At 44.3% G+C, this 14,559-nt stretch overlaps 1 protein-coding gene across 1 annotated transcript in view; it reads right to left on the bottom strand.

Annotated features, from left to right (window-relative positions):
- Positions 1 to 1,331: 1,331 nt before the first annotated feature.
- LOC134574835 (zinc finger protein ZFP2-like) overlaps positions 1,332 to 14,559 on the bottom strand; it is a 29,848-nt gene continuing 16,620 nt past the window's right edge. Inside the window, exons 2-6 of the mRNA XM_063433895.1 lie at positions 5,180 to 5,299; positions 3,355 to 3,543; positions 3,150 to 3,273; positions 1,881 to 3,010; positions 1,332 to 1,796 (exon numbers count right to left, since the gene is read on the bottom strand). Coding sequence (XP_063289965.1) covers positions 1,332 to 1,796; positions 1,881 to 3,010; positions 3,150 to 3,273; positions 3,355 to 3,543; positions 5,180 to 5,257 — 1,986 coding nt within the window. The 5' untranslated portion in view covers positions 5,258 to 5,299. The remainder of the gene's footprint in view (positions 1,797 to 1,880; positions 3,011 to 3,149; positions 3,274 to 3,354; positions 3,544 to 5,179; positions 5,300 to 14,559) is intronic.

Below are 14,559 nucleotides of genomic sequence, written 5' to 3'. Positions count from 1 at the left end.
GTGGATTGGGAATAAAAGAGACTGTATGTGACAGTACAGAGAGTTCCTGTTTTAACCCTCAAAGTGAAGTGTCGTCTCATTATTGGGGGAAGGATTTATTGAATGCTGTTCCAGTTTGACTGCTAGGAGAGTAAACCTATTCGTACGGTTCCTATTCAACTGTCTACAGCATTCATATGCTTGGGAGAATTTAAATGTTTCTACGGTTCAGTGATTGTGGTGTCTGCTGCAGTGCTTGGAGTCCTCAGGAAGCGCTAGGAGCATCCTTCAATGGAGGTACCCAGTCGGGGTGCCAGGCGATCCGTTACAGAGCACTCAATTACTTTGTGGTTTTTGTGTGGTTACTTGATGTTCTAAGTTATGATTGCTACCCAGGGTGGTCTCGGTTCGGTAGAACGAATAAATGTTCCAAACACAGAAATAAAAACGAATACTTCAGTCACTTAAATAGCAGGGAGAGGAAATCACCGAACGGATACAGGTAAATACAGGGAAATCCTTTACACTAAAATTCGTTCATGATATAAGCCTCAAGTATGAATTTATATAATTTCAAAATGCTAACACACTATACGAGCAGATTATTGGAACAGATTTTATGTGATTGTATTTAGATGTAATTTATCCATATGAAGTTACAATATGTCACAATTAATATAACACGTTTTAATTTTTAACATTAGAAGATTCATGTATGAAAAAGATCGGGTTTATCAAGCAAGTACTTTATATTGTAGTGCTTTTAATATTTTACTATTATATTTTGTGTCTTAAAATATGATATATTCTCCTTCCATAAAAAGACCAAAACAAGACAAAACTTGTGAAACAGTTGATTCATGTCAATAATGCTTTATTTACAATGTCCCAATACACATCATGTTATTTCTTTTACCTTCTGTATTTAGCAAAATATTTTTTTCCCTTCATGGCAGTCAAGCCCCCTATAGTATTTATTATGCTTATTTTTTAAATCCTGTGTCCCACTTTCATAAAATGATCTTAGCTGTACTCAGTAACATCTTCGGAGTACAAATATTCCCCCCATATGTATATCTTTCGGATGCACGTTACTGACCTTAATCCGAACCATAAACTGAAATATAATCCCAATACTAAAATGAATTATAAACCCAATCATTAAACATATATGTAATAAACCTAATAATAAATCTAATACTTATTCTAAACCGAATAATCCTTAATTTAGTTTTAATGGATTAAAGGGTAGGTTCAGCATGACGGAAAATTTCTGTCATGCGTCCTTAAAGGGTTAAATTAAACTGTTTCAGACATTAGGAGCATGAAAATTTTTTTTCTCCTGTGTGAAATCAGTTCATGTAATGAGTTCTTTTATGTTTGCTAAAACCTGAGGCCCAGTTAAAACCTTTCCCACATTCACCGCATTTAAAAGGCTTTTCTCCTGTGTGAACCATTTGATGACTAATAAGATAACACTTTTTTGTAAAACACTTCCCACATTCAGAGCATTTAAATGGCTTTTCTTCACTGTGAACCATTTGATGAAGATTAAGAGTACTCTTTAGGGTAAAACACTTGCCACATTCATTACACTTAAATGGTTTCTCGCCTGTATGGATCCGTTTATGTGAACTCATCTGTGAATTTGAAACAAAACCTTTCCCACATTCAGTGCATTTAATTGGCTTTCCTGCTGTGTGAAGTTTCTGATGTTGAACAAGATCTTTCTTTTTTCTAAAACTCTTCGAACATTCAGTACATTTGTAAGGTTTTTCCTTATTATGAACGATTTTATGTGACGCGAGCAGTGTAGACTGGGAAAAACATTTCCCACATTCAGAGCATGAAAATGGTTTTTCTCCTGTGTGAATAAGTTTATGTGATGCAAGATTTGAGGCCCGGGTAAAACATTTCCCACATTCAGAGCATTTAAAAGGATTTTCTTCACTGTGAATCATTTGATGACCAATAAGATTACGCTTTTGGGTAAAACACTTGCCACATTCATTACACTTAAATGGTTTCTTGCCTAAATGAATCAATTTATGTGAATTCATCTTGTATTTCCAAATAAAACATTTCCCACATTCAGAGCATTTAAATGGCTTTTCCCCTTTGTGAATCTTCTGATGATTAACAAGTTGATGCTTTTTTTTAAAACTCTTTGAACATTCAGTACATTTGTATGGTCCTGCCTTATTATGAACCATTTTATGTGACGCAAGCTCTGCAGCCTGGGTAAAATCTTTCCCACATTCAGAGCATATATATGGTTTATGTTCAGTCCAATCCATTTCCTGCTTGACAAGATTTGACACCTGAATAAAATCTGACCCAGATTCAGAAGATGAAATCTGATTTTCTCCTTTGTAATTCATCTCATGTATAACAGGGTCTGACGTGGATAATAAGTATTTACCTGTAGGAGTTGGCTGATGCTTAACATCCTGCGTGTCACTACTGAAGCCTTGTGGACAATCAGAAATCGGGAATATTTCCTCTATGTTGTCTTTGCTCTGAGTAGCATTACCATCAATATGATATGGTGTATTTAATTCAATACAAGGATTGATAGAATGTATGTTTGAACAAGCTCTATTATCTTCATTATCTGCAAGAGTAGAATTGTGACTGGATTTATAAATATCGACTCCTGGGGGGCGATTCCCTTCTTCATACGAGGCTGATTCCTCCTTAATAAGAATAGATGAATATTCTGTCTGTGTATTATCTGTGCATGCATGGATGTCAAACCCTGTGAGATTCCCTTCTTCATGTAATGCCGATTCCTTCTTAATATCAGTAGATGGATATTCTGTCTCTTTGTAAATGTCCATGTCTCTGTGATTTGCCTCTATACACGGTGGAGACTCTTCCCACATGTACGGTGTATTATTTTTCAGTCTTTGTCTTACTTTGCTAGTTCGCAGATAGGGCGGTCCATCTTTAGGTTTAGCTACACTTTTCTCATTGTTTCCAAACTCAGGAACACAATCTGGAGTATGATATTCACCTGATAAAGGTTTATCTAAAGGAGAAAATGTTTTATTTATTATTAGTAGACAAATTATTGCAAGAAAAGGTAAATAAAACATTATGGTTTATGAACATTTTTGGAAATCATCTCTGATATGCACAAATATTATAGAAGGTTAGCATCCTCTCACCCAGTGAGCTGAGGGTCTGGTGATCCTCCTTCATTACGTCCTTGTAGAGATCCTTGTGTCCTTCTAGATACTCCCACTCCTCCATGGAGAAATAGACAGTGACATCCTCACACCTTATAGGAACCTGACACACACAATGATACAGTCATCATCCAGACACATCCCTGGGTTTAACTGTATAATGTCCCATTCCCAGCAGCCTCACCTCTCCAGTTAGCATGTGGATGATCTTCTTGGTCAGTTCCAGGATCTTCTTGTCATTCCCTCTCTCATGTATCAGCGAGGAACGTGGAATCACTGCACTGAGGCGCTCTGTTTTATAGGATCCTTCTGTTACATGGTGAGGACGGTTGTGATCAACACACTCACAAAACGTTTTTGCAACCACCTGATCCTAAATAATAAGAATAAGTTAAATACAGAGGTTTTATTTCTGGGACAAAAGTATTTAAAAAACCTTGAGGGTTTCAGACTATTCTACTCAGTTCCTACAATGCTGATCTCGTCTCTTCTGTGGGATCCTAGAATCAAATTTACACATTTTTTTCTCTGTTCATTAAAATAAATCTACTTCTGACCTCCCATTACCAAATGCCTCCACAGAGGTGTAAAATTTTACAAAAATATTTGCTTATCCAAGGGAATCTAAAGCAGTATCCCAATCTGCTTGACCCAACACAATATAATTTCAATTAGAAGCATTGGGGCCCCTGCCATGTGCTGGAAATTGACAGGATTATTTACTAAACTCTGAATTTTCACAAATTGTATCCAAAGGAAAAACTGATGCTAAAGTAGATGGTCTGAAAAGATCTCCTAACTCAGCTATAGTCGGGGCTTTTCCCCCCAGTTTTGCCAATGGAATTAAATTTGGAATCAATTTGCAAAAATTGAGTTAAGTGAATAATCTGAGTGCCTCATACCCTGCTGGCCCCCCTCCCCCTATAGAGTTTGTGTGGCTGTGTATAATGTGTGTGGTAAGTGATGACTGTGTATGGTGTCTCTGTTCCTACTATGTATTTTGCCCCCTCCTTTTTAGCTTCTTGTAGGAAGTAGGATTAAGATTCCTGGTGGTCGGATGGGAGCTAAACTCCCTGGTGGCCTAACATTGGTGCCCTGTCCTTTGAGGTTCCTCAGGAGTTAAACTACCTGGTGGTCCAGTGAGGGAGCAGGTGTAGACCATAGTAACCGCACCTTCTGATCACTGTGCTCAGAGTATAGACTGGGAAGAACAGGCTGCGCTCTGAATTATTAGCGAGTATAGAGACTGTGATGGAGGGATTTTTGTGGTATTAAGCAGAGGTGTAGACCATACACTTCCAGCCCTGGTCCTGACTCCTCCCCCAGGCTCCCTTGTAGAAGCTCTGCCACTAGCCTGAAAATAAAGAATGCCCAGGGCCTGGAGTTACATGTCGCAGGTGTCAAGTGATCGGAATTTCACATATTTGCTCCCATATGAAATGTCATCAGGTTCCCGGGACACCAGGGCTTGAAACAAAATGAAAGACATTTTTCTGGATCTTATTTTGAAGTGTAATATAACAAAACTTACAATATTTATTGAGCAACTGTCACTTCCTTAATATTAGGAAAACCAAATAGCCAACTATAAGTCAGAGATAGACAGCACTGATTGTTCTTTATTTTCATTTCATTTGGTGGACAAATCCAGGCAACGTGTCAACTTAGTTAACTTTTACTGCGAAAAATGCACGGAGGGTATATCATGGCTTGCAGTGGCAATAACATGTAAGGCCTGGCTAGTAGGATAGCAGAGTGGAATTCTAAGATGTATAAATACACGGGAGTACTAGAAGAGAGGTTACAGATGTCTCCAGAGCTAAGGCACACATAGGCAGCCAGCTCTGTTCTGGTAATGGAAGTTATTTTCATCCAGCAATCCTAGAACTCAAAACACATTTCTCTATTCTAGGGAGACAAAAGATGCCTGGTTCCATTTATTGGTTATTTCTAGGATAATATTTGTTTTCTAATATATATTGATAGTGTGAAATTCTACAATCACTCACCTCTCCAGTGAGCAGAGAGATGATCTCCAAAGTGAGACCCAAGATCTTCTCATCAATCCGAGTCCAGTCCATGTTCATCAGCACAGGGTAACTACAATGATCTGACAATGGGTTCTGGTCCTTGTGGAAGAGATAGACGTTAATGACTGAGACATATATTCTGGTCAGGTAGAACTGTGTCTGAAGATTAATATACATACCGTATATACTCGAGTATAAGCCGACCCGAATATAAGCCGAGGCCCCTAATTTTCCCCCCAAAAACTGGGAAAACTTATTGACTCGAGTATAAGACTAGGGTGGGAAATGCAGCAGCTACTGGTAAATTTCTAAATAAAATTAGATCCTAAAAAAAATATATTAATTGAATATTTATTTACAGTGTGTGTATAATGAATGCAGTGTGTGCGTATGAGTGCAGCGTGTGTGTATGAGTGCAGCGTCTGTATGAGTGCAGCGTGTGTGTGTATGAATGCAGTGTGTGAGTGCAGTGTGTGTGTGTATGAATGCAGTGTGTGTATGAATGCAGTGTATGAATGCAGTGTGTGCAGGGCCGGTGCAAGGATATTTGCCCCCCCCCATATGTCCTGACCTCCCCTCCTCCTCCCTCATTGGTCCTTACCTCCCCACCCCCGTGTTCCTTCACCCCCCTCCCCCAGTGGTCCTGACTCACCCCTCCCCTAGTGGTCCTTACTTCCCCCTCCCCTCCCCTAGTGGTCCTTACTTCCCCCTCCCCTCCCCTAGTGGTCCTTACTTCCCCCTCCCCTCCCCTAGTGGTCCTTATCCCCCCCTCCCTCCCCTAGTGGTCCTTATCCCCCCCCTCCCTCCCATAGTGGTCCTTATCCCCCCCCTCCCTCCCATAGTGGTCCTTATCCCCCCCCCTCCCTTCCTCCCATAGTGGTCCTTATCCCCCCCTCCCTCCCATAGTGTTCCTTTTCTCCCCCCCTCCCTCCCATAGTGGTCCTTATCCCACCCCCCTGCCTCCGATAGTGGTCCTTATCCCCCCTCCCTTCCATAGTGGTATAGTGGTCCTTATCCCCCCCCTCCCTCCCATAGTGGTCCTTATCCCCCCCCTCCCTCCCATAGTGGTCCTTATCCCCCCCTTCCCTCCCATAGTGGTCCTTATCCCCCCCTTCCCTCCCATAGTGGTCCTTATCCCCCCCCTCCCTCCCATAGTGGTCCTTATCCCCCCCCTCCCTCCCATAGTGGTCCTTATCCCCCCCCTCCCTCCCATAGTGGTCCTTATCCCCCCCTCCCTCCCATAGTGGTCCTTATCCCCCCCCTCCCTCCCATAGCGGTCCTTATACCCCCCTCCCTCCCATAGTGGTCCTTATCCCACCCCCTCCCTCCAATAGCGGTCCTTATACCCCCCCTCCCTCCCATAGTGGTCCTTATCCCACCCCCTCCTTCCCATAGTGGTCCTTATACCCCCCCCCCTCCCACAGTGGTCCTTATACCCCCCCCCCCCTCCCACAGTGGTCCTTATACCCCCTTTTTTTTTTATTATTATTATTATTATTATTTTTTTTTTATTATTATTTCTTATTTTATTTTTTTTTCGTCCCCCCTCCCTGCTTGATACATGGCAGGGAGGGGGGCTCTCCTTCCCTGGTGGTCCAGTGGCAGTTCAGTGGGGGGAAGGGGAGGCTGGCAGAGCTGTAACTTACCTGTTCTGCAGCTCCTGTCAGCTCTCTCCTCCTCTGCGCCGTCCGTGCAGCTCCTTCTATCAGCTCACACTGTAAGTCTCGCGAGAGCCGCGGCTCTCGCGAGACTTACACTGGGAGCTGACCGAGGTGCTGAACGGACGGCGCGGAGGAGGAGAGAGCTGACAGGAGCTGCAGAACAGGTAAGTACAGCTCTGCCAGCCCCCCTCTCCCCCGGTCTGTATTATGGCAATGCAAATTGCCATAATACAGACCTTGACTCGAGTATAAGCCGAGTTGGGGTTTTTCAGCCCAAAAAATGGGCTGAAAAACTCGGCTTATACTCGAGTATATACGGTATATAAATAATTTGCTAACACCACACAGTTAAATTAAAGGTTTAGTCTAGGCACCATAACACTACAGATGGCACAATGAGTATCCTAGGGCTATCCTGCTGTAAATAGTCTGATTTTGAACAGTTTGATAATTACCTGGGTTCCATGGTCCTAGTCTTATTATGAATTGGTGCCAGTGGATGTCTGGCACTAAAACCACCACAATGCGCTGTAGTGATTATTGTAATTAGACTGCCCTTTTTATCCATAATATGGTCAAGATAAACTAAAAAAAAGGTTCTAGATTAAAAAAAAAATCTATATTTAAATATATAATTTTAATAAACTATGACAGCACTGCTGAGCAATTTGAATATAGTCAGGCTTTAACCTAAATCATTAATTTAGCATATGTAATCTTTAAGGTTTTATTACGATATATACTGTTATATCAGACAGGTTTGACGCTACAATGTAGAACATACAATACATGATGTTCCAACGGCTTACACACTCTGTGAACGTGTATACTTTACTTCTGGAGACCTAAGTAAGAAGAAATGTTAAAGGAAATATGCTTAAATATGACTTATAGCGGAGTATGAAAAAAACTGTCTGGACCTGATCAAATCCCAGCAATGCTGTTGAAACTCAGTGCGCCGGCAATTGCTAAACCCATCGCAACTCTAATTAACGAATCCTTGGTATCTGGATACATACCCAAACTTTGGAAGACTGAGAGAGTAAGGCCTATCCATAAAAGTGGTGACACTACTTTGGTTTCTAACTATCACCCAATATCATTGCATCCGGTATTGTCAAAAATCTTAGAAAATGTGAGTATTACCAACAATCAAACTATATGACCCGATTAAACTTTTTTCAAAACTAGGTGCCCTGTACAGAAACAAATCCTGCCTAAGCACTAAAGTAAAAGATTGTACAGCAAATGCTGATGACAATCATTGATTATGGGGATGTAGTATATGCATCTGCACCGCAATCCCACATTAATAAACTCGATACATTGTACAACTCGTTCTGCCGATTTGTGCTACAACGTAATAACAGGACCCACCATTGTGACATGCTAAAATAACTAAACTGGCTGTCGCTGAATTCCAGACGCATCCTTCAGCTTTCCAGTCTTCCAGAAACTCCCACCCTACCTGAGCAAAATGCTCTCCCCAGCTTTTCCCACCTCCTATAACCTCTGATCCAGTACCAACACTTTATTTAGTCTACCTCAATACAAAAAGAAAGCTGCCCAATCCTCCTTCTCCTACAGAACGCCGTGCGGACAACGGACAGGAGGTGGTCACGGGCAGAGCGGAGAGACCGAGAAGGGACATACCTATGGATCTGTAAAGAGATATAAGAGGGGCTAGAGTTGTTCAGTGCTTTATAGGTGTGAGTTAGTACCTTGAATTGACTCCTATAGCATATAGGAAGCCAATGTAAGGACTGGCAGAGGGGTGAGGTGTGAGAGAAACGACTAGAGAGGAAAATTAGTCTAGCAGCAGCGTTCATTACGGATCAGGAGAGGGTTACAATAATCCATGCGGGAAATTACTAGAGCATGGACAAGCTCCTTGGTAGTATCTGGTGCAAGAAAGGGGCGGATGCGGGCTATGTTTTTAAGATGGAATCTACAGGATTTGGCAACATGTTGGATGTGAGGCTCAATTGTAAATTCTACATTATGAATGCAGTCTATGGGGTGTCTCAGGGTTCTGGGAAGAGACCAGGTTTTGTTAGTAGTAACCACAACTCCATCCACACAATGATACAGCCCCCAGCCCTCCCTGTGGATCTGTAATCTGCTGATCTTAACTCTGTCACCATAACCGTGTATGGAGCTCCTGGGAGCATGGTGGCAGATCAAGGACCTGTCTGTAACCACTCACAGGACCCCCATTTAAATAGATATGTGACCGTGTATGGAGCTGCTGGGAGCATGGTGGCAGATCTAGGACCTGTCTGTAACCACTCACAGGACGTCCCATTTAAATAGATATGTGACAGTGTATGGAGCTGCTGGGAGCATGGTGACAGATCTAGGACCTGTCTGTAACCACTCACAGGATGTCCCATTTAAATAGGTGACCGTGTATGGAGCTGCTGGGAGCATGGTGGCAGATCTAGGACCTGTCTGTAACCACTCACAGGATGTCCCATTTAAATAAATAGATATGTGACCGTGTTTGGAGCTGCTGGGAGCATGGTGGCAGATCTAGGACCTGTCTGTAACCACTCACAGGATGTCCCATTTAAATAGGTGACCGTGTATGGAGCTGCTGGGAGCATGGTGGCAGATCTAGGACCTGTCTGTAACCACTCACAGGATGTCCCATTTAAATAAATAGATATGTGACCGTGTATGGAGCTGCTGGGAGCATGGTGGCAGATCTAGGACCTGTCTGTAACCACTCACAGGACGTCCCATTTAAATAGATATGTGACCGTGTATGGAGCTGCTGGGAGCATGGTGGCAGATCTAGGACCTGTCTGTAACCACTCACAGGATGTCCCATTTAAATAAATAGATATGTGACCGTGTATGGAGCTGCTGGGAGCATGGTGGCAGATCTAGGACCTGTCTGTAACCACTCACAGGATGTCCCATTTAAATAAATAGATATGTGACCGTGTATGGAGCTGCTGGGAGCATGGTGGCAGATCTAGGACCTGTCTGTAACCACTCACAGGATGTCCCATTTAAATAGATAGGTGACCGTGTATGGAGCTGCTGGGAGCATGGTGGCAGATCTAGGACCTGTCTGTAACCACTCACAGGATGTCCCATTTAAATAAATAGATATGTGACCGTGTATGGAGCTGCTGGGAGCATGGTGGCAGATCTAGGACCTGTCTGTAACCACTCACAGGACGTCCCATTTAAATAGATATGTGACCGTGTATGGAGCTGCTGGGAGCATGGTGGCAGATCTAGGACCTGTCTGTAACCACTCACAGGATGTCCCATTTAAATAAATAGATATGTGACCGTGTATGGAGCTGCTGGGAGCATGGTGGCAGATCTAGGACCTGTCTGTAACCACTCACAGGATGTCCCATTTAAATAGATATGTGACCGTGTATGGAGCTGCTGGGAGCATGGTGGCAGATCTAGGACCTGTCTGTAACCACTCACAGGATGTCCCATTTAAATAGGTGACCGTGTATGGAGCTGCTGGGAGCATGGTGGCAGATCTAGGACCTGTCTGTAACCACTCACAGGATGTCCCATTTAAATAAATAGATATGTGACCGTGTATGGAGCTGCTGGAAGCATGGTGGCAGATCTAGGACCTGTCTGTAACCACTCACAGGATGTCCCATTTAAATAAATAGATATGTGACCGTGTATGGAGCTGCTGGGAGCATGGTGACAGATCTAGGACCTGTCTGTAACCACTCACAGGACGTCCCATTTAAATAGATATGTGACCGTGTATGGAGCTGCTGGGAGCATGGTGGCAGATCTAGGACCTGTCTGTAACCACTCACAGGACTCCCATTTAAATAGATATGTGACCGTGTATGGAGCTGCTGGGAGCATGGTGGCAGATCTAGGACCTGTCTGTAACCACTCACAGGACTCCCATTTAAATAGATATGTGACCGTGTATGGAGCTGCTGGGAGCATGGTGGCAGATCAAGGACCTGTCTGTAACCACTCACAGGATGTCCCATTTAAATAGATATGTGACCGTGTATGGAGCTGCTGGGAGCATGGTGGCAGATCTAGGACCTGTCTGTAACCACTCACAGGACGTCTCATTTAAATAGATATGTGACCGTGTATGGAGCTGCTGGGAGCATGGTGGCAGATCTAGGACCTGTCTGTAACCACTCACAGGATGTCCCATTTAAATAAATAGATATGTGACCGTGTATGGAGCTGCTGGGAGCATGGTGACAGATCTAGGACCTGTCTGTAACCACTCACAGGACGTCCCATTTAAATAGATATGTGACCGTGTATGGAGCTGCTGGGAGCATGGTGGCAGATCTAGGACCTGTCTGTAACCACTCACAGGACTCCCATTTAAATAGATATGTGACAGTGTATGGAGCTGCTGGGAGCATGGTGACAGATCTAGGACCTGTCTGTAACCACTCACAGGACTCCCATTTAAATAGATATGTGACCGTGTATGGAGCTGCTGGGAGCATGGTGACAGATCTAGGACCTTTCTGTAACCACTCACAGGACTCCCATTTAAATAGATATGTGACCGTGTATGGAGCTGCTGGGAGCATGGTGGCAGATCTAGGACCTGGTCTGTAACCACTCACAGGACGTCCCATTTAAATAGATATGTGACCGTGTATGGAGCTGCTGGGAGCATGGTGGCAGATCTAGGACCTGTCTGTAACCACTCACAGGATGTCCCATTTAAATAGATAGGTGACCGTGTATGGAGCTGCTGGGAGCATGGTGGCAGATCTAGGACCTGGTCTGTAACCACTCACAGGACTCCCATTTAAATAGATATGTGACCGTGTATGGAGCTGCTGGGAGCATGGTGGCAGATCTAGGACCTGGTCTGTAACCACTCACAGGACATCCCATTTAAATAGATATGTGACCGTGTATGGAGCTGCTGGGAGCATGGTGGCAGATCTAGGACCTGTCTGTAACCACTCACAGGATGTCCCATTTAAATAGATAGGTGACCGTGTATGGAGCTGCTGGGAGCATGGTGGCAGATCTAGGACCTGTCTGTAACCACTCACAGGATGTCCCATTTAAATAAATAGATATGTGACCGTGTATGGAGCTGCTGGGAGCATGGTGGCAGATCTAGGACCTGTCTGTAACCACTCACAGGACTCCCATTTAAATAGATATGTGACCGTGTATGGAGCTGCTGGGAGCATGGTGGCAGATCTAGGACCTGTCTGTAACCACTCACAGGACTCCCATTTAAATAGATATGTGACCGTGTATGGAGCTGCTGGGAGCATGGTGGCAGATCTAGGACCTGTCTGTAACCACTCACAGGACTCCCATTTAAATAGATATGTGACCGTGTATGGAGCTGCTGGGAGCATGGTGGCAGATCTAGGACCTGTCTGTAACCACTCACAGGACTCCCATTTAAATAGATATGTGACCGTGTATGGAGCTGCTGGGAGCATGGTGACAGATCTAGGACCTGTCTGTAACCACTCAAAGGACTCCCATTTAAATAGATATGTGACCGTGTATGGAGCTGCTGGGAGCATGGTGGCAGATCTAGGACCTGGTCGGTAACCACTCACAGAACTCCCATTTAAATAGATATGTGACCGTGCATGGAGCTGCTGGGAGCATGGTGGCAGATCTAGGACCTGTCTGTAACCACTCACAGGATGTCCCATTTAAATAGATATGTGACTGTGTATGGAGCTGCTGGGAGCATGGTGGCAGATCTAGGACCTGTCTGTAACCACTCACAGGATGTCCCATTTAAATAGATATGTGACCGTGTGTGGAGCTGCTGGGAGCATGGTGACAGATCTAGGACCTGTCTGTAACCACTCACAGGATGTCCCATTTAAATAGGTGACCGTGTATGGAGCTGCTGGGAGCATGGTGGCAGATCTAGGACCTGTCTGTAACCACTCACAGGATGTCCCATTTAAATAAATAGATATGTGACCGTGTATGGAGCTGCTGGGAGCATGGTGGCAGATCTAGGACCTGTCTGTAACCACTCACAGGACGTCCCATTTAAATAGATATGTGACCGTGTATGGAGCTGCTGGGAGCATGGTGGCAGATCTAGGACCTGTCTGTAACCACTCACAGGATGTCCCATTTAAATAAATAGATATGTGACCGTGTATGGAGCTGCTGGGAGCATGGTGGCAGATCTAGGACCTGTCTGTAACCACTCACAGGATGTCCCATTTAAATAAATAGATATGAGACCGTGTATGGAGCTGCTGGGAGCATGGTGGCAGATCTAGGACCTGTCTGTAACCACTCACAGGATGTCCCATTTAAATAGATAGGTGACCGTGTATGGAGCTGCTGGGAGCATGGTGGCAGATCTAGGACCTGTCTGTAACCACTCACAGGACGTCCCATTTAAATAGATATGTGACCGTGTATGGAGCTGCTGGGAGCATGGTGGCAGATCTAGGACCTGTCTGTAACCACTCACAGGATGTCCCATTTAAATAAATAGATATGTGACCGTGTATGGAGCTGCTGGGAGCATGGTGGCAGATCTAGGACCTGTCTGTAACCACTCACAGGATGTCCCATTTAAATAAATAGATATGTGACCGTGTATGGAGCTGCTGGGAGCATGGTGGCAGATCTAGGACCTGTCTGTAACCACTCACAGGATGTCCCATTTAAATAGATATGTGACCGTGTATGGAGCTGCTGGGAGCATGGTGGCAGATCTAGGACCTGTCTGTAACCACTCACAGGATGTCCCATTTAAATAGGTGACCGTGTATGGAGCTGCTGGGAGCATGGTGGCAGATCTAGGACCTGTCTGTAACCACTCACAGGATGTCCCATTTAAATAAATAGATATGTGACCGTGTATGGAGCTGCTGGGAGCATGGTGGCAGATCTAGGACCTGTCTGTAACCACTCACAGGATGTCCCATTTAAATAGATATGTGACTGTGTATGGAGCTGCTGGGAGCATGGTGGCAGATCTAGGACCTGTCTGTAACCACTCACAGGATGTCCCATTTAAATAGATATGTGACCGTGTGTGGAGCTGCTGGGAGCATGGTGACAGATCTAGGACCTGTCTGTAACCACTCACAGGATGTCCCATTTAAATAGGTGACCGTGTATGGAGCTGCTGGGAGCATGGTGGCAGATCTAGGACCTGTCTGTAACCACTCACAGGATGTCCCATTTAAATAAATAGATATGTGACCATGTATGGAGCTGCTGGGAGCATGGTGGCAGATCTAGGACCTGTCTGTAACCACTCACAGGACGTCCCATTTAAATAGATATGTGACCGTGTATGGAGCTGCTGGGAGCATGGTGGCAGATCTAGGACCTGTCTGTAACCACTCACAGGATGTCCCATTTAAATAAATAGATATGTGACCGTGTATGGAGCTGCTGGGAGCATGGTGGCAGATCTAGGACCTGTCTGTAACCACTCACAGGATGTCCCATTTAAATAAATAGATATGTGACCGTGTATGGAGCTGCTGGGAGCATGGTGGCAGATCTAGGACCTGTCTGTAACCACTCACAGGACGTCCCATTTAAATAGATATGTGACCGTGTATGGAGCTGCTGGGAGCATGGTGGCAGATCTAGGACCTGTCTGTAACCACTCACAGGATGTCCCATTTAAATAAATAGATATGTGACCGTGTATGGAGCTGCTGGGAGCATGGTGGCAGATTTAGGACCTGTCTG

The sequence above is a fragment of the Pelobates fuscus genome, chromosome 10, assembly GCF_036172605.1.
Source record: "Pelobates fuscus isolate aPelFus1 chromosome 10, aPelFus1.pri, whole genome shotgun sequence".
Lineage (NCBI taxonomy): Eukaryota > Metazoa > Chordata > Amphibia > Anura > Pelobatidae > Pelobates > Pelobates fuscus.
This window is presented reverse-complemented; position numbering and strand designations above follow the sequence as displayed.